Source organism: Barbatula barbatula (assembly GCF_947034865.1).
Source record: "Barbatula barbatula genome assembly, chromosome: 23".
Lineage (NCBI taxonomy): Eukaryota > Metazoa > Chordata > Actinopteri > Cypriniformes > Nemacheilidae > Barbatula > Barbatula barbatula.
This window is the reverse complement of record NC_136786.1, coordinates 9,227,951-9,252,963: the sequence shown is the minus strand read 5'-3', so window position 1 is coordinate 9,252,963 and position 25,013 is coordinate 9,227,951. Positions and strand designations below refer to the sequence as shown.

The window sequence follows — 25,013 nt, the reverse complement described above, 5'->3', positions numbered from 1 at the left end:
ACGATCATGGTTCTGGCATGCGAATAATACATTTTGTTGCTGTGACGTACTGTACATTGGTGTGAAGTTGAACAGCCATTTTATATAAGCAGCCCTTTATTGAGTCTTTTTAGCAGCAACATTATATTATAATTTACTGATATTTTATGCAAGTGTGCTAATCTCTTTAAGTTGTAACAACTGTCATCGGGAATATTAAATATGTAATAAAACTTGTGTGATCATAAATGCATTCAAAAGTGCTGTTTGTCCACATTTTTTCAGCATTTAAATTGAACAAATGCAAATCTTGAATTGTCAAGTGAGACTGGGATAAATGTAGGCTCTATATTTAACAAATATGAAGCATGTTCTCCATACGACAATACTTTTTATATACAGTCAACAATCTGAAAATATATGTATAAAGGACAACAACCTGGTTAAAACGTTTGGTAAAATACAAACTTTTGTACAGTGAAAATTACACAATGTTTCATGTGATAAATACTATACAGTATAAATCATGTAGATCTTTAAACGGTGAGATCATGGCACAGCTTTTGGTCCAGCTGTGTCTCAAGTCATAGAACGTCAGAGATTATCTACATCTATAATGTGTCAGAGATACAGAGATGTGAATTCTCAGTAGAAAGCAGGTATAGTGTGCTCTATCACACATCGTCGGCAGTGCTGTCTGATCAGTCGAAGAGCCTCAGGTGGCACCTCACACTCCTGTACGTTTAGTAACTGAAGCTCTGGACATCCGGACGCCAGCGCGGTCAGTCCTCTCCCCGTCACACTCTCACAGCCCCTCAGACTCAGCCTTCGAAGACCCTCACAACACCGCGCTAACACTTCCAGCCCAGCGTCTGACACCAGCGGGCAATGACCAACATCAACAGAACGCAGTCTCGTGCAGCTACGAGCTAAGTGACTCAAACCCTGATCCGTTAATCCCTCACAGCCGCGCGCATTAAAGTAACGAAGCCGTGGACAGTAGCGCGCCACGTACCGCAGACCAACATCTGTAATGCGCATACAGTGCGCTACGCTTAGATACCGCAGACGACCCTCCAGACGAGCAACTTCACGCAGTCCAAAGTCTCCCACCAGATAGCAGTCACTGAGACTGAGCTCACGTAAAGAGGTGCAGTGCAGAGCCAGATGTCGAAATGATACGTCGGTTAGACGACTGCAGCGTCTCAGGTAGAGGTGTGTGAGACGCGGACAGTGAAAGGTGATGGTCCTCAGGCCTTTGTCCTCCAATGATACACAATCTGTCATGTCCAGATAACGCAGACCGATCTGCTGTCCGTGTAATGGTATGAGCTGAAGAGAAGACTCCTCAGTCAGACTGATACAGGTCACTTTAGGACAACCTTGAGTAAAAGAAAAGGACATCTGTCAGAGTTACAAACGACAGGCTTTCATAAATCTCGTACTGTACTTTTGTGTAACACACTTAGATGTCGTTTCAGGGTCAAAGGCTGACCAATAAAACCTTGACCCCATGATTTTACAGGGGAAACCTTGACCACAGACTATTGGTCAATTGTTTTAAAAAGAAACTTTACAGCCTTTTTATTGCTCTTTCATAGAGGTTTGCGCTTTTACAGCTCAGAAGATTTGATGGAGTTCTTGCCAAGATCATTTAAAGGTGACCTATCATGCCTTTTTTACAAGATGTAATATAAATCTTAGAGTTACACAGAACGTGTCTTTCAAGTTTAGCAGAAAATACACCAGATATAATTTATTATACCATGATGTAATGGTGTGTTTACACCAAACGCAAGGGTTTCTCGCTCTATATGACTTACGCCAAACATCTTTACTTGCGCAATAGGAAATATTTTTGCACATTCAGACATGTCAAACCGTAGGTGTCAGTAAGCGCTTCATGCAAATGTCCCATAGGAGTCAAAATTGTTCAATAAGTGTGGAAGACCACCCGATTTGCGTTTGTTCGCATCTTTGCATTGATTTGCATTGATGTTATACACTCAGGCAAATAATTCAGTTTGCTCTTAGTGTGAAAACACCATAAATGTTCGTTTTCTCATCTAAACTTTAAAAAAATTAGAATTAAATTTTAGTATCAACTTTAAGTAGATGATTCTACAAAAACTGCTTAGATCAATAAAAATAGAAACAAATGAGACTTAAAATACATTAAGAAAATGGAAAATGGAAGTGTAAAATAAATGTAGATTGTAGAGGTAAAATCTTTGATAATGACAAATCTGAGCATAGTTTGTGAAGTTGTCGAGATCTCTTCTAAAACTCCAATCGACTCAAAAACAGTCACAGTGAAAATAGGTTAAAATGTAAAAAGCATCAGGGTTAATATATAAGATAGAAAATACTGGACAAACTGCAAAGAAACAAAACAAAAGAACCTGATAAAGAAACCGGGCCGTATCTGCTGTTACTATAATTATAAGTTGTATTTCTGCTTGAATTCAACCACAAGAAATCAAGGCTACTTTTGCAACAGATAGTGTATTACATAAGTTTAACAGAACACATGCTGTGCCCTCTGCGTGATGGATAACTTTACGGTGTGTGACTCTTAAAATGAACTCAGCAGATGAATTCTTGCACTTTCTCTGAGGTTTCTCAGAGTCCATCTTTAAAAATCAAGCAAACCTCACTTTCCCCAGAGAGAACTGCTGGACTGGCAGCAAATTCCTTGATTTCATAATGCCTTTCCCAGCTTTCATTAAAAAGCTTTCATGGTATGAATTATTCTCAGAGTAAATCCACAAGTAAACATGGTTGTCGGATGCATATACTTGCAGTTAATCATCACAAGAGCTTTTGTAAGTATGTTTTGCCAGTTGTCTATGGTTCAATGTGTCATGTAGCCAAAAACGTACAGAACCTGTGGCACGTGCTTAAAATCTTTTTCATCTTTTTATTTTTGCAAACAGTTTGTTAAATGTTATTTTTTGTGAAGAGTCAATCTGGAATTTTTTTAGATCATATTTCTTTATTATTAGGCTATATTTAAAATAAGAAATTTGTATGAGATAGATTCAAAATGAATAAATAAAAATATTGTTCTTGTTTATAATATTTATTTTGTAATTAGTAAAAATTACATAAATTACACCAAATACTAACATAATATACTTAATATTGAATAATGTCTGAGAGAAAGAGAGCGGGAACATTAATTATCATGAAAACAATGTCACAATGCAAACATTTTAATTCTATTTGATATTTTATTTAATTTTAAACGTATATTTTTAAATACAAATTTTATTTCATAAAATAAATAATCTTTTTCTTGGATTTTGGTGTGACTTTTTTTGTGTCAATCATACATACAGTACCTGATACATCTAGGTGCTCCAGATTAGGACACTGGGATACCACATCAAACACAGCGTCATTGGACACGTGATAGCAACCAGCAACTTCCAAACGCCGGAGCTCTGGACAGCACTGAGCTATCACACGAAGCCCACGATCAGAAAGCCTCCGACAGCCGCTGACTACAACCGTCTCCAGGGTCAAACAAACATTGGGAGTGTCCTGACATAACCTGTTAGTAAGAACCTTAAGAGCCCGGTCAGCGTTCAACAGCTCTCCGGCTAGACAGATGGCACTCCAGAGCCGTGGATCCCAGGCCAGGTTATACCAGCGACGGCAGACTCTAGCGCAGCAGCACAGGTGAGGGGTGGACAGGTAAGAGAAGATGTGCAGTAAAACGGGATCTGGCAGAGCATCGATGAAGGCAACATGAGTAGTTTTGGAAGGGTACGATTGTGTCCCTGGAGGCGCGTGCACCAGTGCAACAGTTTCCCCATGAATGATGAAAGATTTTGAGGTTTCATGACCATTCGGGACGGTTTGAGTGGAAAAAGAGGGCGGGTTTGGATTCAGAATGAGGGTGGGGTTTGAAGTGCTAAGTGTCCTCATACTTAGATCCGATTCTGGAAGGAGAGAAATAGACTTAAATTAGATTAAAAGTAGAGCATGTAAACACTTTTACAAAGTTCTCCCCACCTTATATCATCAAATTTAATAAAAAATCATACATTTCAATTTGAATATTGAAAACTTCCAACTTTAATTTATTACACAGTACTTTTATAACTGTGTAACCTTATTGTCTGTCAATAATAGTTTTATTGGGTAGACTCCCACATAGTTCTGTTTGTGATAGCCTCATCTAAAAGCAATTTAATGTCTTTACGATAAAAGAGTCGTTTATTTATTATAAGAGAATCTATCATATGCTATCAATGAAAACAAAGTCGCAGCTCAAAGAAACAGCCAATATGGAAGCCATCAACCGGTTTGAGAAATACGTTTAGCACAAGTGGTGTTAACTCGAGCGACGCTTACGATCTCTTTCTTCTCAAGACGGCAGAGATATGTTTCTGATATCTTGTTATTGGAAGCTGATAAAAGTGTCAAGTTTATCTCAAATGCACTTGGAATGGCTGTTATGGCTAAGACTCGGTTAATGGCTCATATAAAAGCTTTTATTCTGTGCAGATATCTCGCTGATTTTAAATAGTTCAAAGTATCGCGGGGTGGTGAAAATCTTGAGAGACCATATGGCATAGCCTTTTACTGTAACTGTAAATGTTTACATACGCAGACTTTGTGGAGTGTTGTGTTTGAAAGGATATATTCAGAATGTGTTAAATAAAGGTAGACTGAAATTCAATGTATACTGCAATCACACAACTAATGCAGCCCTTTCTGTGTAAGACACCTCTTGACGTGAGACAAGAGATAATAAGGAGAAATATTAAGGTGGAAAACAGTTTATAACAACCTCTCGCCCTTCCTTGCTCTCTATTTCACTTGCATTTCCAAAATCTGTCATCTGATTCATGGATAGTAATTCTCAAACTCTGGATATATTGCTATAGTTTACTTTGGTAGTTCAAATTCTTCTGACATGATATAAAAGTCTGTATACATTAATTCAAACTACTTGGATGTTGGATCAAATTCACAAATATGCAACACAAGTCTACTACAGTCTAAGTCTACTGAAGAAAAATATTGCTTGATACATTTTATTATTTTAAATAATTTGATGATGTGCTGTCACTTATCATCCCAGTAATCAACAATTTATCCCATGGTAAAATCATTTTAATTAATACAATTTAAATGTTCAATTAATATACAATAGTTTTTTATAATTTTTGTAATTATTTATATAACTATATATTGTGACTATTTTAGCATTTTTGATCATTTTAGTTTTTACTTCTAGGTTGCGGGGTTGCTTAAGGATTCTTATCATGCATGACAAGAAAACGAAAAAAGATAAAAATGCTAAATAAATAATTTCTTAATAATAATAAGCGCAACCAGCAATACTTCAACTTAGCAATGTGGCACAATGTGCATTCTTTAGAGTAGCCCGCTGGGTTCTGAGTTTAAGTGATTTGTGAGCACAGGTGTATACATAATCTATTCTAAAACTGCATTAAACATAGACATTTAGAGTCGGAAATATTCATTTCATAAAATCTGAGTCTAGCATAAATTACATTATGACTGAAATTTGGCTCATATTCCCCAGAAACAATTTACATGACTCTCATGCCACTGTGATTTACAGTATACATGAGACAGACTGATTCTCTTCCTCTGGCATGACAGGCAAAGCTCTCTGCTGTGTAGATTTGTGCTTTAGTGTGTTTTATGTGTGCGTCTGCAGGTGTAAACAGTAAGTCATGAAGATTTGTTTTCCAGACCTGACCTGAGATCAGTTTGACTCAGGGCCAGGTCATGATGACATATTCAGACACTCCCTCTCAAGGGAGATAAAGGTCTTTTGGCGTGACATAATACAGCTCCATGAACTCAGACCTCGAACAGAGACACACATTCAGCTGGAGTCATGTTCCACACTATCAAGAGAGTAATCCAGAACATATAAAAACAAATTGGGTTTAGGTAATTGAATCAATCCATTATGTTATGTCTAGGTTAATGTGGACTTTCCTATCCGTCAATTGAGGTAAAGTGGGACAAAAGCGTACTTTATGTAAGCGCGCAAATGAGCATGCTGTCCTGTACAAACTCATGCAGCAGGTTCTTGGGTTACTTTGGTGTTAACAAACCTCAGTCCTCAAGGGGGGTGATGAAGTTACCTTAAAATCATGCTCTTGACACATTTCAAAACGCAACATGTGAAAATGTGCTTGTGTAGCTTCTTTTGCATACATAAACTCAAGTATTTTCAAATTCTACACTTGTGATTCGAGTGTGTATTTTATTCATTAAACTTTAAACATTAACAATGCAGATTAAGATTTCCCACAAGCAAAAACAACTTTCAAAAGATGTATTAATGAATCGTTACCGTTTATTCAATCCTATTATGAAAAGCTGTTTTTTAACATTTTTCTACACATTTGGCAGACGATTTTATCCTTAGCGATTTGCGATACATTATACTATACATCTGTTTCTAAGTATGTGCTATCCCTGGGATCGAACCCCTGACCTTGGCGTTACTAGCACCAACCATTGAGCTACAGGAAAGCTTTTTGTATAAAAAGCTGTTTGTAAAATATCAAACATCTATATATGTAAATATATATATATGCTTCACATATCCATTGCCGGACAAGCTGACACATCAAGTGAACCAATTTTACAGAAGGACTTCTGCATTATTTCTCTTGTAGCCTCATATATACATATGGCTAAATAATATCTGGTTCACATTGCAGTAAATTCTGGCCCAAAACTGACAAACGACTGTAAAGTGATGTAGGACAGTTTGCTTTGTTTTATGAGTTGTAGCGCAGTGGGTTTACAAATGTATCTCTTAAGATGTCGGATTATACCACATTTAAACTAGGGTGTGGCGGTCTTGCAAAGAAAATACACAATATGTGATCCAAATGTGTGGCCTTCTAAAAATAAGATTTCACATAAATAATAAAAAGATGCTTAGTGCCTTTAAGGGATATTGCACCCAAAAATGTCATCATTTATTCACCCTCAGATTGTTCTAAATCTGTATACTGCACCTATACAATAGCAACTATTGTATTATTGCTCCTGTATGACATATCGCTTTATTGCTCCCTGAACTCTCTGTAAGTTGCTTTGGATATTTGTTTCCAAAGCAATTTTCGTATACGTTTTCCCTACTAACGCAGTCAATGGGGATGAGATCTTTTGGGTTACTGACATTCTTCCAAATATCTTCCTTTGCGTTGAGAAGAACAAAGTTGTAATTTTTGGGTGAACTATCCGCTCAACAAAACTAAAAACATGATGTCACAATCCTGCCGTATGCACAATTTATTTTAGTCTTCAAAGTGCTTGATGTAACCTGGGGCCTCATTTATAGAATGTTGCATATAAACCGTCCTAAATTAGGTTTTACGATAATTTCTCAAAGTGCGTACGTCTGGTTTATAGAGCAAACGTACAGTATCTATCTATCTATCTATCTATCTATCTATCTATCTATCTATCTATCTATCTATCTATCTATCTATCTATCTATCTATCTATCTATCTATCTATCTATCTATCTATCTATCTATCTATCTATCTATCTATCTATCTATCTATCTATCTATCTATCTATCTATCTATCACGGCAAGAATTACTTATATTTCCAAAAACCTGAAGCACTCGGACAAGCAAAAGTGCATACGTCTGCTCAAACCTTGACGTGGCACTACTGTAAGCACTTATACCGTTTTTATAAATATTAACATTGCCGTGGATTTTTGCGTCACGATCTAATCTCTGCCTTCCAGATTAAAAAAGTTTGCTTTTTAGTTTTGGGTGCAAAATGCATTACTTCAGTAAGCAGACTTTGGGTGGGCCATCTGAGGCTCTCGTGGCCTTGAATACAGCTTTTCTGACCTCCCACAACCTACAGATTCAATCGGTTTTGAGCTTAAAGACAAAAACACCCATAAAGATGAAAGATTCAAGAATGGCAGTGAGGGAATTTGCTAGAACCCCCTGCATTTGCAATACAGCTTCTCCAACCTCTGCAACCAAACCGCCAGTTCCGGGTGGTCCATCCATATTGCTGTTCCTGAGGGATGTGTAGCATGCAATACATTCAGTATCTCTGGATTCGGTGTACACAGCGGGAATGAGTCCCAGGAGGTCTTGTTTCCATTATGGTGTAATGGGTCATTACGAAACTGCCCATCAAATATCACTTCCACTCAAGGGACTCAGTTGACTCTGCACATCGCACAACACAAAACTTGATTTGGTCTCATACTTGAGATTCCTGTTAGAAAAAGTGATGATGACCATTGGTCCCAAAGGTCTGTGTGTTTATACTAGCACCCCATAAATGAAAAGCAGACATAGGCTAATATCCGGTGTTATGGATGTGTCCTATGTTTAGTCAGTGTATTGACCCTCGGCTTATTCTGGCTGACCATGGAATGCTGATTCTAAATTAACCTTTCCTTTACACCAGCGTACGACATAACGCAAAAACGTTTTCTATTTTGGTCATGACCTTAGGCAATAAAAATACAAAATAGTATTAAAATAATTTTAAGGTTCTGTTATACACAGGGGAATGTATAACAGAGGCAACATATTTAGTTTGTAAATCTACTGTACAAAATATTTAATATTTAATTGAGGCCAAACCCTCTCCCCTGCGATTCTGCTAAAGCACCGTGCAGACCATACCCCAAAACTTAGATAGCACTAATTTACACCATCTCATGGGAATTCGTAACTATTTTACGAGGTGACTTATTCGTGTATGTTAACGTAAGTAACGTATGTAAAACGTAAGATTACAAGATAAAAAGCAATACTGAAAACTCCCACCCATAACCTTCCGTCACTGCCCGCGAAAGGAAATAGCACTAAAATGTACGAATGAGATTGTACAAATTCATATGAATTTAGCCAAAAGTAGCAGCATCGTAAAATTGTTAAATGTTTGCCAAGAGACTGTGATGAAATTACCTTATCTCCACTACCAGAATTGTTCTCCTTTTTTTCCTGTTTACTGACACAATTGAAGATCCAGCATTGCAGTTACATGAAAAAATATCACAAACTGTATAAGAGAACTCAACATTTTGCTCCAGTTCCTGTAAATGCAATTCATTTCAAGGCAAGATGCACTGCAAGCTGTCGATAGCCAGAAAGCAATTTCCAAAAGCTATAGTTTTGTGTGTCATACGGATCACAAGAATGTTTCATAAAATGTAAATTAGGTCGAGATAAATAGCAGTCACTATCATTCTTTTGCATGTTTGATCCAAGACCTACAAACCAACAATGAAAGATCGGTTTACTTTTGGGCTCATGCGGTGTTGGATTTGGACTTGTAATCAAAGGTTAACTCTCTGTTCAATGTCAATTGCGAATCAATATCGGACTAAAACAAATACACACAGAACAGACAAATCACAGAAGAGCAGCCAAAACATCTTTCAGGCTGTAAAAACGTTTTCTATTTAGGTAGAGATTTTCATGGTTCGCAAGTTGTTGCAATGCTACCCGTCTGAGAAGAACCTCCAGGTGAGTTTTCAGAAGCTTGTGATGTTTCATATTTAGTTGATGTTTTCAATCAGTTTTTAAATGTATAATTAGACCCGTATCACTTCCAGCTGCCTGACCTTAGATTGAACTGCCAGAGGCTGTACGATGGAGGAGTCCACATGTTTGAGATATCAGAGAAACAGGTTAACCATCTGGTCTTGGGCACAGCAGTGAAGGGAAAAATACAAGTGAACAAAAGCATGTGCATTTCAAATGGTTAACCACAGTAAGACAGTAAGAGTAAAGCCCGATTTGTACTTCTGCGACGGACCTACGCCATAACCTCTCGCCGTAGGCTACGTGTCGGTTTTCATTTATACTTCTGCGTCGTTGTCCACGTCGACAGGCTGTGACCACTAGGTGTCAGTGCCCACGCGGGTGTTGCTTGTAACCAAGACAAGAGCCGAAGAAGCAGCTTGTTTGAGAAGCATTAGCAGTGATACCGTCAAGTAAACAGTCACTTTTGTTGGAGCTTGAGATGTTAAATACAGAAGAACAAAATCATTTGCCTAAATAGTTCATTCGGAAATGCGTTTAAATAGACATTGCGCTTTCGCTTAGTTTTTTTACCTGAGGGAGGGGTTCAAACAGACCAATCACAGCGCTTGCGGTTCGAGTAGGGTCCGCATTGAGTTGACACGTTGTTACGTTTTTGGAGACATGCGCGTCAGCCTACGGCGTAGGGTACGCGGCTCTGCATATGCTACAGCGTTGGACCTACGTACACGCATAAACTGAACTTAAGAGTTGACCAGGGATCAGCAAAACAGATCACAGATGTTGCAAAAACTGTCATATGATAGAGGTAAGGAACGTCTACATATGCGGACCTCTTCTTGTACCGATTAGATGTATTACATGATCATGCCCCTCCTGAACTCTTTATATGTCTTAATGTTGTACTTGCATGTGAAGCTTCCATCAACAAAGAAAGATTATTTTGCATTATTTAATTATATCATTTTTGCATTCTTTTTACATCCTTTTATTGTTCAAAACATGAAAGCATTCTGCTTTTCTACATTACATTCATTTTGTTTTATAATAAAATAGCAATACAGAATACCTTAATACACAACCTGAATGCAAATACCAAAACTCAGTTTCCGGCCGTGCCACGAGAGAATGTGAGAGCAAGAAGGCATAAAAATGTTAAGGAAATGGAAATGTATGTTTTTAAAGGGGTACAAAAGATGATCCCTCTTTAGTCCACATCATAGACTGTATAAAAGATGGAAAGCGTGACGTTGCTTCCTTCCATTGTAAATGAATTGATCGTAAAAAATCCAACGATGGGCGCTGACATGTTACGCAAAAACGGCAGTTTGGAGCCTGGACTACAGTGTAACCAGAGTCTCCACAGTAATGAGCACGAAGTGGAGCGCAATATCAGGTTCCTGCCCATATTCCCTGATAATGAAACAATCGTATAGGAGGACATCACGTACCACACCCCTTTTTTATAACATCTAACTTACTAAAACCAAACTTATTCAAAAAACTAACAATTGGATATTCATCATCGTGATAAAAACTGACTAAAATAAATTATATTACGTAACATATTAAAAAATATCTGAATTTCAATTGGATTTTATAGTTTGGCTCCTGTCCCTTTAATTTAAATGGCGAGGGCGGGGTTTATGACCTGTACTGCAACCACCCCTGGTCCACATAGATATATATATAAAGGTACTAATAGTGATATTAATGCCTTAGCAAGCACCACCGACAAAATATCCTGAAACGTGAGAAACAACTATAGAAATATACAGCGACAATATCAAATGATGGAGCAGGAAATAAAATAACTGGGTAGTAAATATTGCAAAACTGTGAAGATGAAAAAAGACAGCGTCAGGGGGAGGCACTATAAGACTCATTTTTACAAGGTCCATGAAGGAGTAAAAAAATCTAATACATCTTCAGGGATTTGGAGTCTAGTGATAAGTTAAAACTCTCGAGCCAAAATGTTCCATGTGTGTGCAGAACAAACTACACTACCTGTGCCAAGAGCATTAAGCGGCGGTGCTTGACTACATCAGTAAAGTTCAAGACCTCTTATGATGAGTTCATTTCCATCAAACGTTTCCACATTAGATGAGCTGCCAAATGCAAAGTGGTTGGTGGAGTGTGAGAAACACTGCTCATTAATCTGAAACTGGCAAAGATGTGACACATATAAAAAATGGTAAAATACAACATATGGGGATAAATACAAAAGGTGGACTCGATCAGACATGTGAGGGACGTCAGAGAGATTCGTCCACTTCACCTTTTAAGAGATCTGAGATGAAGACAAATAAGTGCAAAGGCAAAAAACCTGCCTATTAAGAGAAGATCTTTCAACAGAATCAGATTGTTGTGTTTAATACCCTCCCAAGCTGCCAAGTCAGGAACCAATTAATCAGATGTATTACATTTGCACCTAATCATGACTTCAACGCCATCCGATATCCATCCCGGCACTGCTGTATCATTTAACACCTTGAACCGTAGATCAAATGTTCTTGTGCAATTCTGTGCAATTGGCCTGGAATATCAAAGACTGACGCTTAATGATCTCTATATCCCAACATGTGCGTAGCAGACATGCTCAACCGCCTGCAGATCACACGAATCACATACAAAACACTCATAGTCGGTGCAAGATGTTTTGGGAAGGCCTGCTCTATACAGTTATGACAAGAAGCAAATTGTGGTATCTGCTGTAATGTGGTCATGGACATCTGGGGAATAGAGCGACTAATCCCCCGTTCTGGAAAGAGTGAGATTCGTGAGGTAATGCTATGTCATCCAGATTCGGTCTGTAGGCTCGGCTTTAACCAGAAAAAACGGCTCCAACATTCCATGAACTATTATCCCCAAACACATAATAAAATTCTGTTGTTTGGGAACCTTGCGGTAAAATCATGTCCCTCTGAGGAAACGGTTGAATGTTGTGAAAGGGTTGGACCCCGTAAGGTTCGACCAAAATTTGGCTCTGTCAAAATTCGGCTGCTGCTTGTGTAATGGTTCAGTCAGAGGGTAAACAGGTCTGGACAGACTGTCAATTGCTATCCATATTTTCATAGTTTCAGCACTTAATGATTGAGAAGGGTGCTTCCTTTGAGGACTGATACTGATATCACAAAATGTGATGATTTTTGACTGAATCAGACACCATCTGATAGACTACATCACCCTTCTTATTGGTTTGACTAAATAAAGTCTTGACTTCTCTCTGCCCACTGCGCAGTGATCTTATAGACCTTTTAATCGTTTTAATGGGTCCTATAGTTTGGTCGCACTTAAAGAAACCGTGTGGTACATTGACATCTAGCAGTTGAGCTTGGTATCGCAGTCTAACTCCGTGGCTTCACCGGACGTGGTGTTGCACGATGCGGTTCAAAATATTGGAGAGAAAAGTTTAGCAATCTAACAGTTCTTCTCGGTTTCTTTTGCTTGTTATCAGAAATAATCTACAGGCACTCTATTGTTTGTGAACTGTGTAGTGGAAGTTAAGGGCAGTCCATGAATGCACGCATGCGCAGTAACGATTGTTTATGTTGCCACTTTGAAACTGACTATGGCCGACTATGGTCAACTAACGCGACTAATGTTTGGATACAGAAATACAGAAAATGGCTCTGTGTCCTAGACTCTTAAAAAGTGAAGAAAAATATGACGACGAAAGCAAACATCAATCTACTTAACACACAGAAAAAACATCCCTCAAATTTCTCAAACAATTCGTTTTTGGGCCACATCCTTTTGCCACAAACCAAAGCACATTCTTCCTTAGACAGTAATATGCATACAGCAAATACAAAGACATAATTGAGCTGTTTTTAATAGTTTTGGTAAACATGAAACCTCTATATCTGTTTTTTATAAACCGCAGCGAGTGAACATGTGTGTAGGTTTTTGATTATGAGTTGTTTTACTGTCCATGTTTTTTCAATGGAGTCCTACTATAAATGCACACAATACTCTTGGCACGTTGCATGTATTTTACAAACAACAGCATATTGCGGTCTAAACTCAAACAGCAGAACGCAAATCTCTCCACAAACCAAATATAAAAATTTTTGTACATTTCATTAGTACCCAAGTCAGCATGGTCAGTGTTGGGGTGGCAACTGAGCTCATTTTTAGTGCAACCCCAGTGGCACTTCAAAACCTCACCACTAGATGCCGCTTAATATAATACACTGGACCTTTAACTATATTCAGTTACACAATATTACCTGGAATAAAACTTTTTTATTAATAATATGTTTATATTTATTAATAAAATATATGTATATATTAATATAGTATCTACTCATTAATATTCATTCATATACACATATTATTTGTTGAACAATGGTGTTTTGTAGCAAATTCATTTTTGCAACTATATTCTGAAAGCAGTAAGTCAGGCTGTAGATAAAAAGTATTGTACAGCGGTTAAGGTGGTTTTAGATTTTTAAACACCTCTCACCTCTGGTCTATGTTTTGGTAATAAGTGTTTAAGTATTATTAAAACATTGCAGCACTACAATGTATTCCCACCATTCAGACACTGTTTAGTTAATTGCTTGCCAAACTCATTTTTAGGTGAAGATCTGTCTGAAAACCCTAGAAATAATTCATCAGCGCTGAAAAGAGAAGCACTAAATAATAGCGGGATAAATTCTTTCATCGTGTGTTTCATAGAATGCAGTAACCATTTCTGACCAATAAAATATGAAAATGGCCCTGAGAAATGGACATAGCAAACCGCATCTCGTGTGTATTATAAACCACATGTGCTGGCATGCCAGATTTCAACATCTGACACTGGTATTGTACAGTATGAATAATGGTCAAATCAATCTGCCGTACTCTCCCACCTATGCAACATTTACTAAGCTGAAAGGCTTTGGCAGTGCGATCAGAATGGGGAGATGTTGATTTAGGTTTTGCTGGGGTTGTCTAATGTGTTTTTATTAAGTGTTCACCATCAGGAATCAGTTGCTGTCACTTGGCCCTATTTATAACCACATTACTCATCAGTTCAGCTCTCTGAGGACCTGTATAACAAATATCCACTACCTGCTGAACAGAAACTCAACACTGACACTACTCACAGGTAGTAATCAGACATATTTGATGAGAAAATGTCTGTCCTCTTAAAGGGTTTACAGAAGATATACTGTTATAGAATGAATGAGCAGACTTTGCGCAAAGATGTTAGCAAATCTGTATGACTGTCACAGCAAAAAGTGTACCCATACTCTCACATTGTTTGTTCAAAACCAAACTAAATATAATAGCTGGCCTAGCAAAAAAGAAGTTTATTTGCAAATATTTTTAGTACTTCTAAACTAAAATAAGTAGATATACTGTCAGTCTTTTTTTATGTACTTAACTTAAAACTACATTTAAGTATACCTACAATGACAGAAATGTTTGGCTGTTACTTGTACTTACGGTTTTACATACTGTCTTATAAACTCAAATGTTAAAGTGTTCAAATTCTAATAAAAGTAACTAGTAGTCCACTGAGACTATACTTCAAAGTGTATATTTAAGCTAAAATGTGCTAGTGACTTAAGTTCACTATAAAGTAGTGTAGTAAAGTAAAGTAGTTATGAACTAAAAGTTTATTACTGTTACTCGTAAAGCACACTTAAAGTCAACTCGAAAATAAGTTTAGTCCAATTTAGTCCAAAGTAGTATTGAAATAGTACATACTATTGTGTATATACTATTCTAGTGCATTAATATTAGTATACTATATAACGTATATTTAAAAATAGAATTATACTTAATTAATGAATTCGTAACATTTATATAGTGCTTTTCTGGGCACTCAAAGCGCTTTACATTGAAGGGGAGATCTCCTCAACCACCACAAATTAAGTATACTTATCAAAATAAACTTGAATTGTACTTCTTTTAGTGATGGTTCTTCTACTGGTGTTAATCACTTTTGGTATGGTTTGATCTCAAATTTAAAAGAAAAATACTTTTTTATAATAATATGATCCACAGGAAACACTAGCAATACAAAAAAAGTCAAATGTTACAGAACACACTATCAACTGACATTGATTTATGAACGGAGCACAATCCGTCACTGAAGAGATCTGAGAACGTAATACTATAAACATGACTTACAATCATTCTGAGCTAACAGCTCTGCTCTCATACAGTAATTATTAGTTCGTCCTTGAACAATCTGTAGTAAAACCACACCTCAAACCCATGAGTCGAGCCAAAGAAAACTATCCAGGGCTCCTGAGCCAGAACTGAACTTATATTGTATATCTTGAACCACATCCCAAATAAGGAATGTGGAGTTCAGAAACCGTGTGCATTTGAACCACTTTGGCTAAGCACTTCTTGAAATTCTCTCTCGTTATGTATGGCGGCCATTTGTAAGGACGGAGCACTGCTAAATTTGGCAATTGAAATGCTGAGGAAATCTGTCTGGGTTGCATTTGAATTGCAAAGGTGAGACAGGAGATTCTTTTTTAAGATGGCAAAGTGTTCCATTTGACTTCTCCACTTTCAGAGACCTTCCATTTGATGGAAGATAGTTTAGATTTTCTTTAATATATTGTTTTCTTTGGAGAAAAACCTGTAAATATGCCTTGAAGTTTAAATGGATCAGGGTGGTCTTTTATTGTCCAGCTGAACAACCAGATGCCTGAGAGATTGTATTGGAAAACAGACAAAGGCTACAGGTGTTCAAAATATGTGTTTAGTCAAATTACCACCGAACCTCTAAACTGCTCCATGTAAGAAGTCCAAAACAATCTATAATGCTGTAATTAATTCTATAGAGAAACACGAAGTCATATTCTGCTCTTTAGTTCACCTCTTTCAAAAATCATGTGATTGATGGAACTGTTCAGTATCAAATGAATGAAGATGGTGGCAAAAAATGTATTCTGAGCATTTGAAAACAAATGTGTTTGCCATTTAGACCCATACGTCAGGAAGCCAGTCATGACATTTTTCATTTTGATAAAGGAGGTTTATATGGCATTTTATATATTTCCCTTGCATACTTGTGGCCAAATCCAGAATGTTGTCTCCACATAAAAACTACAGATACAGTAGAAGTAAAATGGATTGTGAATGCATGTCATGTAGACTTTAAACAGGATCTCGGGGTTAAACTCTAGAAACAATCTTAGCTCTCCATCTACTAAGACCAGTTTTGTATATGTAACATTTCAACTTTTTATGCGAACACATACGTTTTTTTATTAAGTTTAGCTTTCCATGTTTTTCACGCACCACAAGAACCTAATCGTAGAGTTTAATATGGACTTTAACCTCACATTTCCATGTTGTTTTGTGTTGCCCTGACAGAACCAAAAGAACAATTGGCTGTCTCACACAAGCTGTGCTTCTCTCATTAATGCTGGGCGTTCCTTACTAAAATGAGTTGCTATTCCATGTCCCACCTGTCTGAGCCAAGAAATGTAAATACTACAACAGAGCGCAACTATAATCTCAGGTCACACTCTATTAACACCGGTCTCGCTCTTTTTTTCGCACATGCAAACAATTTCACGCACACCAGATACGCTATTTTGGGGACAATGTGGAGTTGGAGCTGATTTCCTTGGCATGAGGATTGAGCTGGGCGGGTGCAATAGTGTAATGAAAGCAGTGCCAGGCTAGAAAACGGCTTTCCAGAGAGCTGTGGTAGTTCCCAACCAGTTCCTGGCTGTTAAATAGAAAACAGTCGGCTTTCTACATTACAAAAGCATTTTATTTGTGTACAAAAATCTGATAAACATCTTAAAATGAATCATTGCGGGAACTGGAGGCATCATCGGACGCCTCGACAATGTGTATTTCAAACACACGCAATATTCAAGTACCAGAATTAAGTGTTGTATAATACGTATAAGTAAAAATGCTACTACTGTATTGTAGGTACGTAATGTGCCTTCTTGTGTTGCTGTTACAGTATTTAATATAAAATAATGATTTAATCTACGGTATAGCTAGCTGTAAACTGGCAAAAAATTGTCGTGGCGTCGGAGTCTGCCGTTGCGAACATTTTCAGCAACGTGTCACACCACATGTGCTCCGCATCCTTTCTGCCTGAATGCACCTGACACCTTCTTTTAAAATAACTAACTTTTGCACGCAAAAATGCTAAATGTCCCAAAATGATTGGTACATGACATGGTGATCAAACATTCAGGGGTTAACTGAAAACATTCGTAGCCCACACCTAGCGCCCCTGTTACGCATTCCTATGAGATTGTGTTGAAAATGATATAGTTCAGCTGAATTACTGCAACGTACATCCGTAAAAGTACGTTGCAGTTCCCAGAAGAACACGCTAAATTATCATAAAAATATTACAAGCATGTAGCCAATATTTATGGTAACCAACTTAAAAAAGATAATTCAACCAATTAATGAAGTTTGTATAAAAATACACACATAACACATATTAATATTTACTGCTTTATTACTTTCGTGATGATATTATAAACTTAGGCTTTAAATGTGTTTGAGGTGTGTCAAATTAAAGGAAACCACAATGCATACACATATCACTTTACAAAACATCTCTGGACTGGTCTTATATGTGGTGTATGCCTGCTGGAAAGCTCCTGTCTAGGAAAATAAGTAGGCCAAGCAAAACTAAGCCAAGGAAAATTCACACCGAGATAAGCAGATTTACTTTCTTTTTTTATTAGCTGTTTTTATAGTAAAATATGGGGGTGCAATAGGCAATGTCCACCGTGGAGGAAAACATCTTGATGATGTTTTCCTAATTTCAGCAGAACGTCTAACAAAAACAGCCACACACACTGCAGTCTTGCAGCTAATATCCAGATATGAACCTGCCCTGGGGATTTCTCTGCTTCGCTCGCTCACAAGACAAATGGCCCACGGGGTATTTTTGATGGGATTGTTGAGTTTGTTTTCAATTTGCAGGCTATCCTAGGAGCATATAAGTTCTCCAAAATGTTAAACATTTCATAAAGAGAGAGTGCGTGAGTGAAAAAGAGTTAGAGAGAAGGAGAAGGCGAGTTAAGCAGGCATTATGGCTCATAATGGGCACCATATGTTTTACCTTCGCTGGTAGTCACATTTCTCTGAGCTTTGGTGGGTGTGTGATCAGTGCTGGAGCTCACGTCGGAGGAGATACTGGAACTGCCCTTTTCTGGGAAAACAGGAAAGAAGTCAACAACATTGCGTGAAGGCGCACACAAAGACTTTTTATATGGTGTCTGTTTTTCAATGTTTGTCGAGATCAGTGTTAAGGAAGCTAATGCAAAAATGCAGCTCGCCAAGCAATAAGCTACTTATAAGTTAGTTCACCCAAAATACAAATTTCTGTCATGATATATTTATATATATATATATATATATATATATATATATATATTATAACATTTGTAAAAAGCTGGCTTGGCTCAAAGTTGCTATGACCACTATAGCTAAATCACTTTTTAAAAATGATATTTTTATGGTGCTGTTATGCCCTTTTTTAACTTGCATTCATTGTAACGCCATGAAAATAAGTGACATTCTTAACTTTTCGTCCTTTCAAGTGCAGTAGGAAAAGTTATATGGGTTTGGAAAACGTGATGCTGAATAAATGAACCGACAGCATCAAATACAAACAGAAACACTATATACTGTACGAGTAGTAAAACTAAAAATTTAACTTATGACAGTGAGTGTGTTTACATGCACAAACCAACCGGATATCCATAAAAAAACATGTTTTCACCATTATTTTTCAATAAACTGTCTATGTAGAAAAACACGTTGGAATTGAAAGATTTCTCAGGTTTCTTGGATGCAGTGACATCACCAGTCTGTCTAGTAATTGAACATGTAATTTTACGCATTATTTTACAGTTACTACCATTTGAGACTTTAACTATTACACTGTCAGACACGTGCACAAGATTAAAACTGAGAGACGAATAGTTCACCCATTTCGTCCCCCATTACTACCATAGTAGGGGGAAAGAATGCTATGGGATTCAATGGGTGACGAGATCTGCTCGATTACTGACACTCGTCCAAATATCTCCCTTTGTGTTCAGCAAAACAAAAAAATGTAGAGGTTTGGAACAATCTGAGGGTGAGTAAATGGTGACAGAATTTTCATTTTTGGGCGAACTATCCCTTGAATACTAAAATGCAATTTAATGTGACATTAAAAAGTGTGGGCATTTTCTTCATGCTATACCACTGATCGTTGGACGAAATGAGCTTGGTAACTAAAATTGCTAAACCATTATTAATGTAGTTATTCCCTTTTTCTGGTCAAGATCTCTCTTGACTGAATGCATTCATTATCTGCTAAAGCGACTCTAAAGCTCATCTGTGAGAGCGCTGGTGTGCACTTTCACAGAAGGGTGGGGTGTACCAGTTCCCACTGTAAGTCAATATTATAACAGATGCAATAAAAGTGAAATCTGACATTTTGGCCCCGTCAGTCATACACTTACTGAACTATTACTAAGAGCAAGGAAACACATCTCGTTCCTAATCCAAATCGAGGTTTCCGTGATTAAAGATTTTGAGGGGAACTCATTAGTCAGTTCTCATCAGGAATGCACCGAGAAACCTTTGGTTTACGTCTTCCTGCCAGGCGGAGAAAGACAATATCCGCATCTGGAACAATATATGGAAGAAGTGACTTTGAGTCTCCATCGCTGGCAGTTTACCGTTTTGTTATGATCCTCTGCGACAGATGTATTAAGGATACATTTAGACATATTTGGCCACCGTGCAAGAAAGAGCGACACCATTCATGACAACTTGTTTCTTTACTTCAATTAATCGCTTTTAAAAGGGGCGAGAAAGTTCAACACGTGCACGTTGGTTTGGATCTGAATCTTGGATTGGTGTCGTAATAAAAGTGTGGTCACAGTCTGGAACAGAGATCTAGTAATCCAGACATAAATTTATACAGAACTGAAATCACCACCACACATACGATTATAATTCCCCTTTTTTCAGGGACAAACCTTTCACAGTTCAAAACACCAGCTGTGACCAGAGAAATGGAGGACCTGCACAACCATCCGTCACCAGCAAAACGTATTAAATGAATCGTCTTCAACCTCATAATTTTCGGATTAAGCCACCTGCTACTGTAAATGACAACAACTATTCCATTAAATATCGTGTGGTTTTGTATCCCCTTTGTAAAAACACTTCAAGCTGAGTTTCTCTAAAAAGGCCTTTGTTTCTCCACAGAGGACATGAGTAAGTATGTGTGTGTTCATCTTCTGTCAGGTCGTAAACTTAAGCCTCAAGTGGCTTCGTGAGAGTACAGCACAGTTTTCTTTCCACACACGCTGAACTTTCTGTAAACATGAACCTCTCCTCATGCTTTTAATTCCACACACACACATCACTGCATTAAACACACACAAACACGTGCTTGCACGCTTCACGTATCCGTAGAAATCCTGCAAACACGTCCGCCCTGGTGCCGCGGGAAAGCTGTTGTGGAAGACATTTCAAACAAATTGTCAAGATGAGCACTGATGCATCGCATGAGTCACTTGAACTCTTATCATCTTGGTTATGAAACTCTTACAATTACTCTGTTGAACTGAAGCAGCGGTTTTCTTCTTTCACTGGACGTGAAAGCCGTGGCCCACATTGTTACCATCCTGACAACATGTTGCGGTGACATCACTGAACCAGAACATCTGCTCCAGCGGCTATTGTAGCCCGTAGAATGTGACTCACCGGGCAAGTGGACCCCATGTGCTTTGGATGCCTTGAATTACTACCAAAAATGAAAGCTGCTATTATTATGTTGCTAGGCAAAGGTTTCGCAGAGCTTAAAGCCTTCAACTTAATCAAATCGGATGATGAAACTGTATTACTTCTTTGCAAAAGAATACACAGCAGTGCAGTTATTTAGAATTAAAAGCTATGAACACAACCGTCTGGCTTGATTATAGCTTTATATTTTTTTATAACTCTTAATAATGATGTATGGCAACCAAATATGGAAAATGCATTTAAAGTATATATACTGTATATATAATATACTGACTAAGCCTAAATGCCCTTTGCTGTTATTAGATTGCCAAAAAATATATATTTCAATTGTTAATATTTTGTTAATGGAATAAAAACATTAACCCCTATTTTATAAAGCAAACTAATTACTATTTATTTGGTGTTGTTTTTTACAGGGAAGGGGAAATATAGTCCCATAACATAACTATAACATAACATTTTTATTCGATAAATAAAATTGCTATGACTGCTTTGCAGCGATACACCAACCCACGGCAGAATCTATTGATTCATGTTCATGGACACATATTTCCCCCTTTTTTCGTGTCAGTCAGTACGACTTTCAATACACAGAACGTGTGTGAAATCACATTTATATATTTACAGTATAAGGAGATATCAAACAAAGACGTACATATTTAAGGAGGTGGCCAACCAACCCCTTACCTCACCCCACATCCTAAAGTCACAGCCACAAAGGCTAATTTTGCAAAAATGCACAAAGTTTAGGAGCTGGCAAAGCACCGCTAAAGGCCCAACCTTACCCCGCCCCTAAACCTAACATCACAGGGGAAAAGTAAAAAAACGTACAAATAAGATTGAAGGAATTCACAGAAATGATATACCTCATGAAATACGTATACATTCCCATCAGATTGCATGGATATATATTTATGCACATGAAAGATCCCGCATTTTAAAATGTCAACAGATTATATTTTGTGACATTGTCACAACAAATTCCAGTGAGACTGTGTTGGATGCACACACACAAGGCAGGTGAGCTGTGCTATGTTGAAATTTTATTCTATTAAATTCTATTCATTTCCATAAAGTTAAATTTTTCTCTCTTTTTTGCGTCATGGTCACACCCACATTGTGTCTCTGCTGCCCACATTTTCTCAAAAATGAATCCATAATCCATATTTTAACTTTTTCTTTCACCAATTTTTTGACTTTGCTCTCTGACCAGTGTTAAACTTTGACTGAACCTGCATAAATGACCTGTTTGAAAAGTGCAAAAGGTTCCAGTCTCTCCGACTAAACTGGAAAGAAAAACGCTCCACAAAATAAATGAGAATCATTAATCTGTTGGTCCTTCGCCATCCCGAGCACAGTCACTTCCCATCATATAAATGAAGAAATGACAGTCAAAAGGAGATTTCCTCCAGCTTTCATAAACGGCCCATCACTTACGTTTGGAGAGGCCAGTCCTTCTTTTGATCCAATGACCCAAATCCATAAGATCTCTTGATGGAATTTTCAGTATTCCAGATGGAGACTAAATTGGTCCCGAAGCATATTCCCACATGTGCATTGATCATTCCGTATAGTATACGTTCAACAGTGGTCATGAAAAGGTGGAACATAAACTTAATTATTCAACATATAGACAACAAAATACAATCTACAAACAAATAACGCTTGACCTTTTTACAAATGTAACTTGTCGTAGCCATTGTATATTTTTAGGTGAGAGGTTTTGTTTGAAAAGTAGGCTTTTGCTGTCTTTTAAATAAATGCAATGTTTTGTTAATATATACAGTATATACTGTATACACACTGTAATGCAACGACATTCGTGCCTTTCTAATGTACAAGTGTTCATGCTTTTTAAGGCCACTGTATCTTTTGTTCTATTTATTCAGTATGGCCAGTGGTAGGTCTTCCAAACAATACTGTATTGTTGCAAAAATTCAGTTCCATTAATCACAATCATTGTGAACAAATCCAGTCCACAGACATTGTGCTTTTAAAACAAGCTGGGCTGCTTTGACCAGCGGTCAAATATAATGCATTTTGGTTGAATTTTGCCACAGTAACCCCTAAAGTAAACCCCTAAATCAGACCGTGCATTTTATAGACATAAAACCACACGGCTGTTGACCCTTACAGTAGAAACTAAGTTATCCAAAGAGACGGTTGAGAGCATAGGTCAAGAACAGTTTACAGTAAATGCAAATACATATTTACGAGATTCTTATAAGGTAGACAAATGTGTTGCTGGAAATTATTGGCAGATTTGTGTATTTAACTCCCTTTGACCTTGTGGGTCCATCCCTGTTGAATGTATCTAATAAACTTAGATTAATCCTCATGGACTGTAGACATAGTAACTTACAAACAAATATATGCAGTATCACACATTTACGAGTGCTGTTATATTGGATATGAGCATGACTACCTGCAGTGTAATACTGCACTACGGGAAATCCATATTTCATACATATAATGTGGCCAGATCAATTATTTATATTTCTCAGCAAAAGAAAAGTCAAAAGAATGTAATGAAAATGCCAACTTCTGGATAACCACACAAGTAGATAAAAAAATGGTCATATAAAATGAAGTGCTTATTTGAGCAGATCCACTCAATCCAAGACTTATGAATGAAATAGACACCTGACCGTGAAAAGCTCCAAACCCGCTGTCATTTTACTCAAACAAAGCACACAGATTTAGTTTGCACTTGATTGCTTTACCACATCAGAACGTTGATACCCAAGCAGACAGATGTGTCTGCAGTCTGAGTGCACCACTTCAAAAAGTGCTTGTAATCGTGTCATTTCTGAAAGGAAAATGTGTACAAATCACATATGCAAACATTCAAAGACATTTTGAATGAATAACTAATTTGGAATAATACTCATTTATTCAGAGTGATTTTAAAGTGTTAATAGTGGAATAACAATGAAAGTTATCCTGAAACAAACCTGGGTCAAGTGTCTCTATTGGGCACAATGGGGAAAGTTTAAAGACCAGTTGCAGGTTTGAACCTACAAGCTTGAAGTCCCCACTGTGTATTTTATTTTAAACAAACAGCAATGAATTGTTATATCAATGGCAACAGAAATGTTTATGCGTTTCAAACTGGGGTACTGACATCATTATGCGGTCTCCATAGTAAGCTAAAAGTTCAGGCATACAAAGCAGCACAGTTATTCTTGTTCGTGTCTTGGATCAAACCAGTCTCAAATGCTTGGATATAACAAACATACCTTCATTTCCATACTGTTTGCCATTGTTCGCACCCATCCTGAAGAGCGCATAGTCTCTCCTCACAGTAACATCACACGACACGACAGCGAGCAGACGAAACATAACTCCATTACGCGCAAACGAACGTCTTTATAAAGCGACCGCAAAAAGATCCTGCGTGCCATGTTATCCAGAGAAAACCTTCCCGTTTATAAGAATGCAGGTTGTTTTAACGCAGTCTAGTTAGAGCGAATGCTGAAGAGTGGAATGAAGAGAAACTAACCACATGAGTGAGGGATGGAGGGGCTGGACCACCTTTAAAAAAGACCCCCGTTCCTCATATCCTCTTGAAGACCGGCGCAGAAATCACGTTGCAGTTAAACATTGTAAAATAACACTTTTTTAAAAACAGTATAGTAAAATACAAAACAGAAACTACCATTGATATCATGGTTTTAACTAACCACAGTTTGGTTTTATGGAAAGTATACTGGTTAGGCTGCGGGTTCTCTTATCTGGTGGA

The 25,013-nt window shown here is 37.5% G+C and overlaps 1 protein-coding gene across 2 annotated transcripts; it reads right to left on the bottom strand.

Annotated features, from left to right (window-relative positions):
• Positions 1-82: 82 nt before the first annotated feature.
• LOC306888890 (F-box/LRR-repeat protein 7) lies at positions 83-24,782 on the bottom strand. 2 transcript variants are annotated; one of them, XM_079447440.1, is made up of 4 exons: positions 24,511-24,782; positions 18,585-18,674; positions 3,324-3,926; positions 83-1,361 (listed from the first exon to the last, which is right to left on the bottom strand). In XM_079447440.1, exons 1-4 carry the CDS (start codon positions 24,611-24,613, stop codon positions 625-627), a joined length of 1,533 nt encoding a protein of 510 aa, XP_079303566.1. In that variant the 5' UTR covers positions 24,614-24,782; the 3' UTR covers positions 83-624. The 2 variants fall into 2 exon arrangements, with proteins under 2 accessions (XP_079303566.1, XP_079303567.1); XM_079447441.1 differs by lacking the exons at positions 18,585-18,674; positions 24,511-24,782 and adding an exon at positions 8,942-9,261.
• Positions 24,783-25,013: the final 231 nt, after the last annotated feature.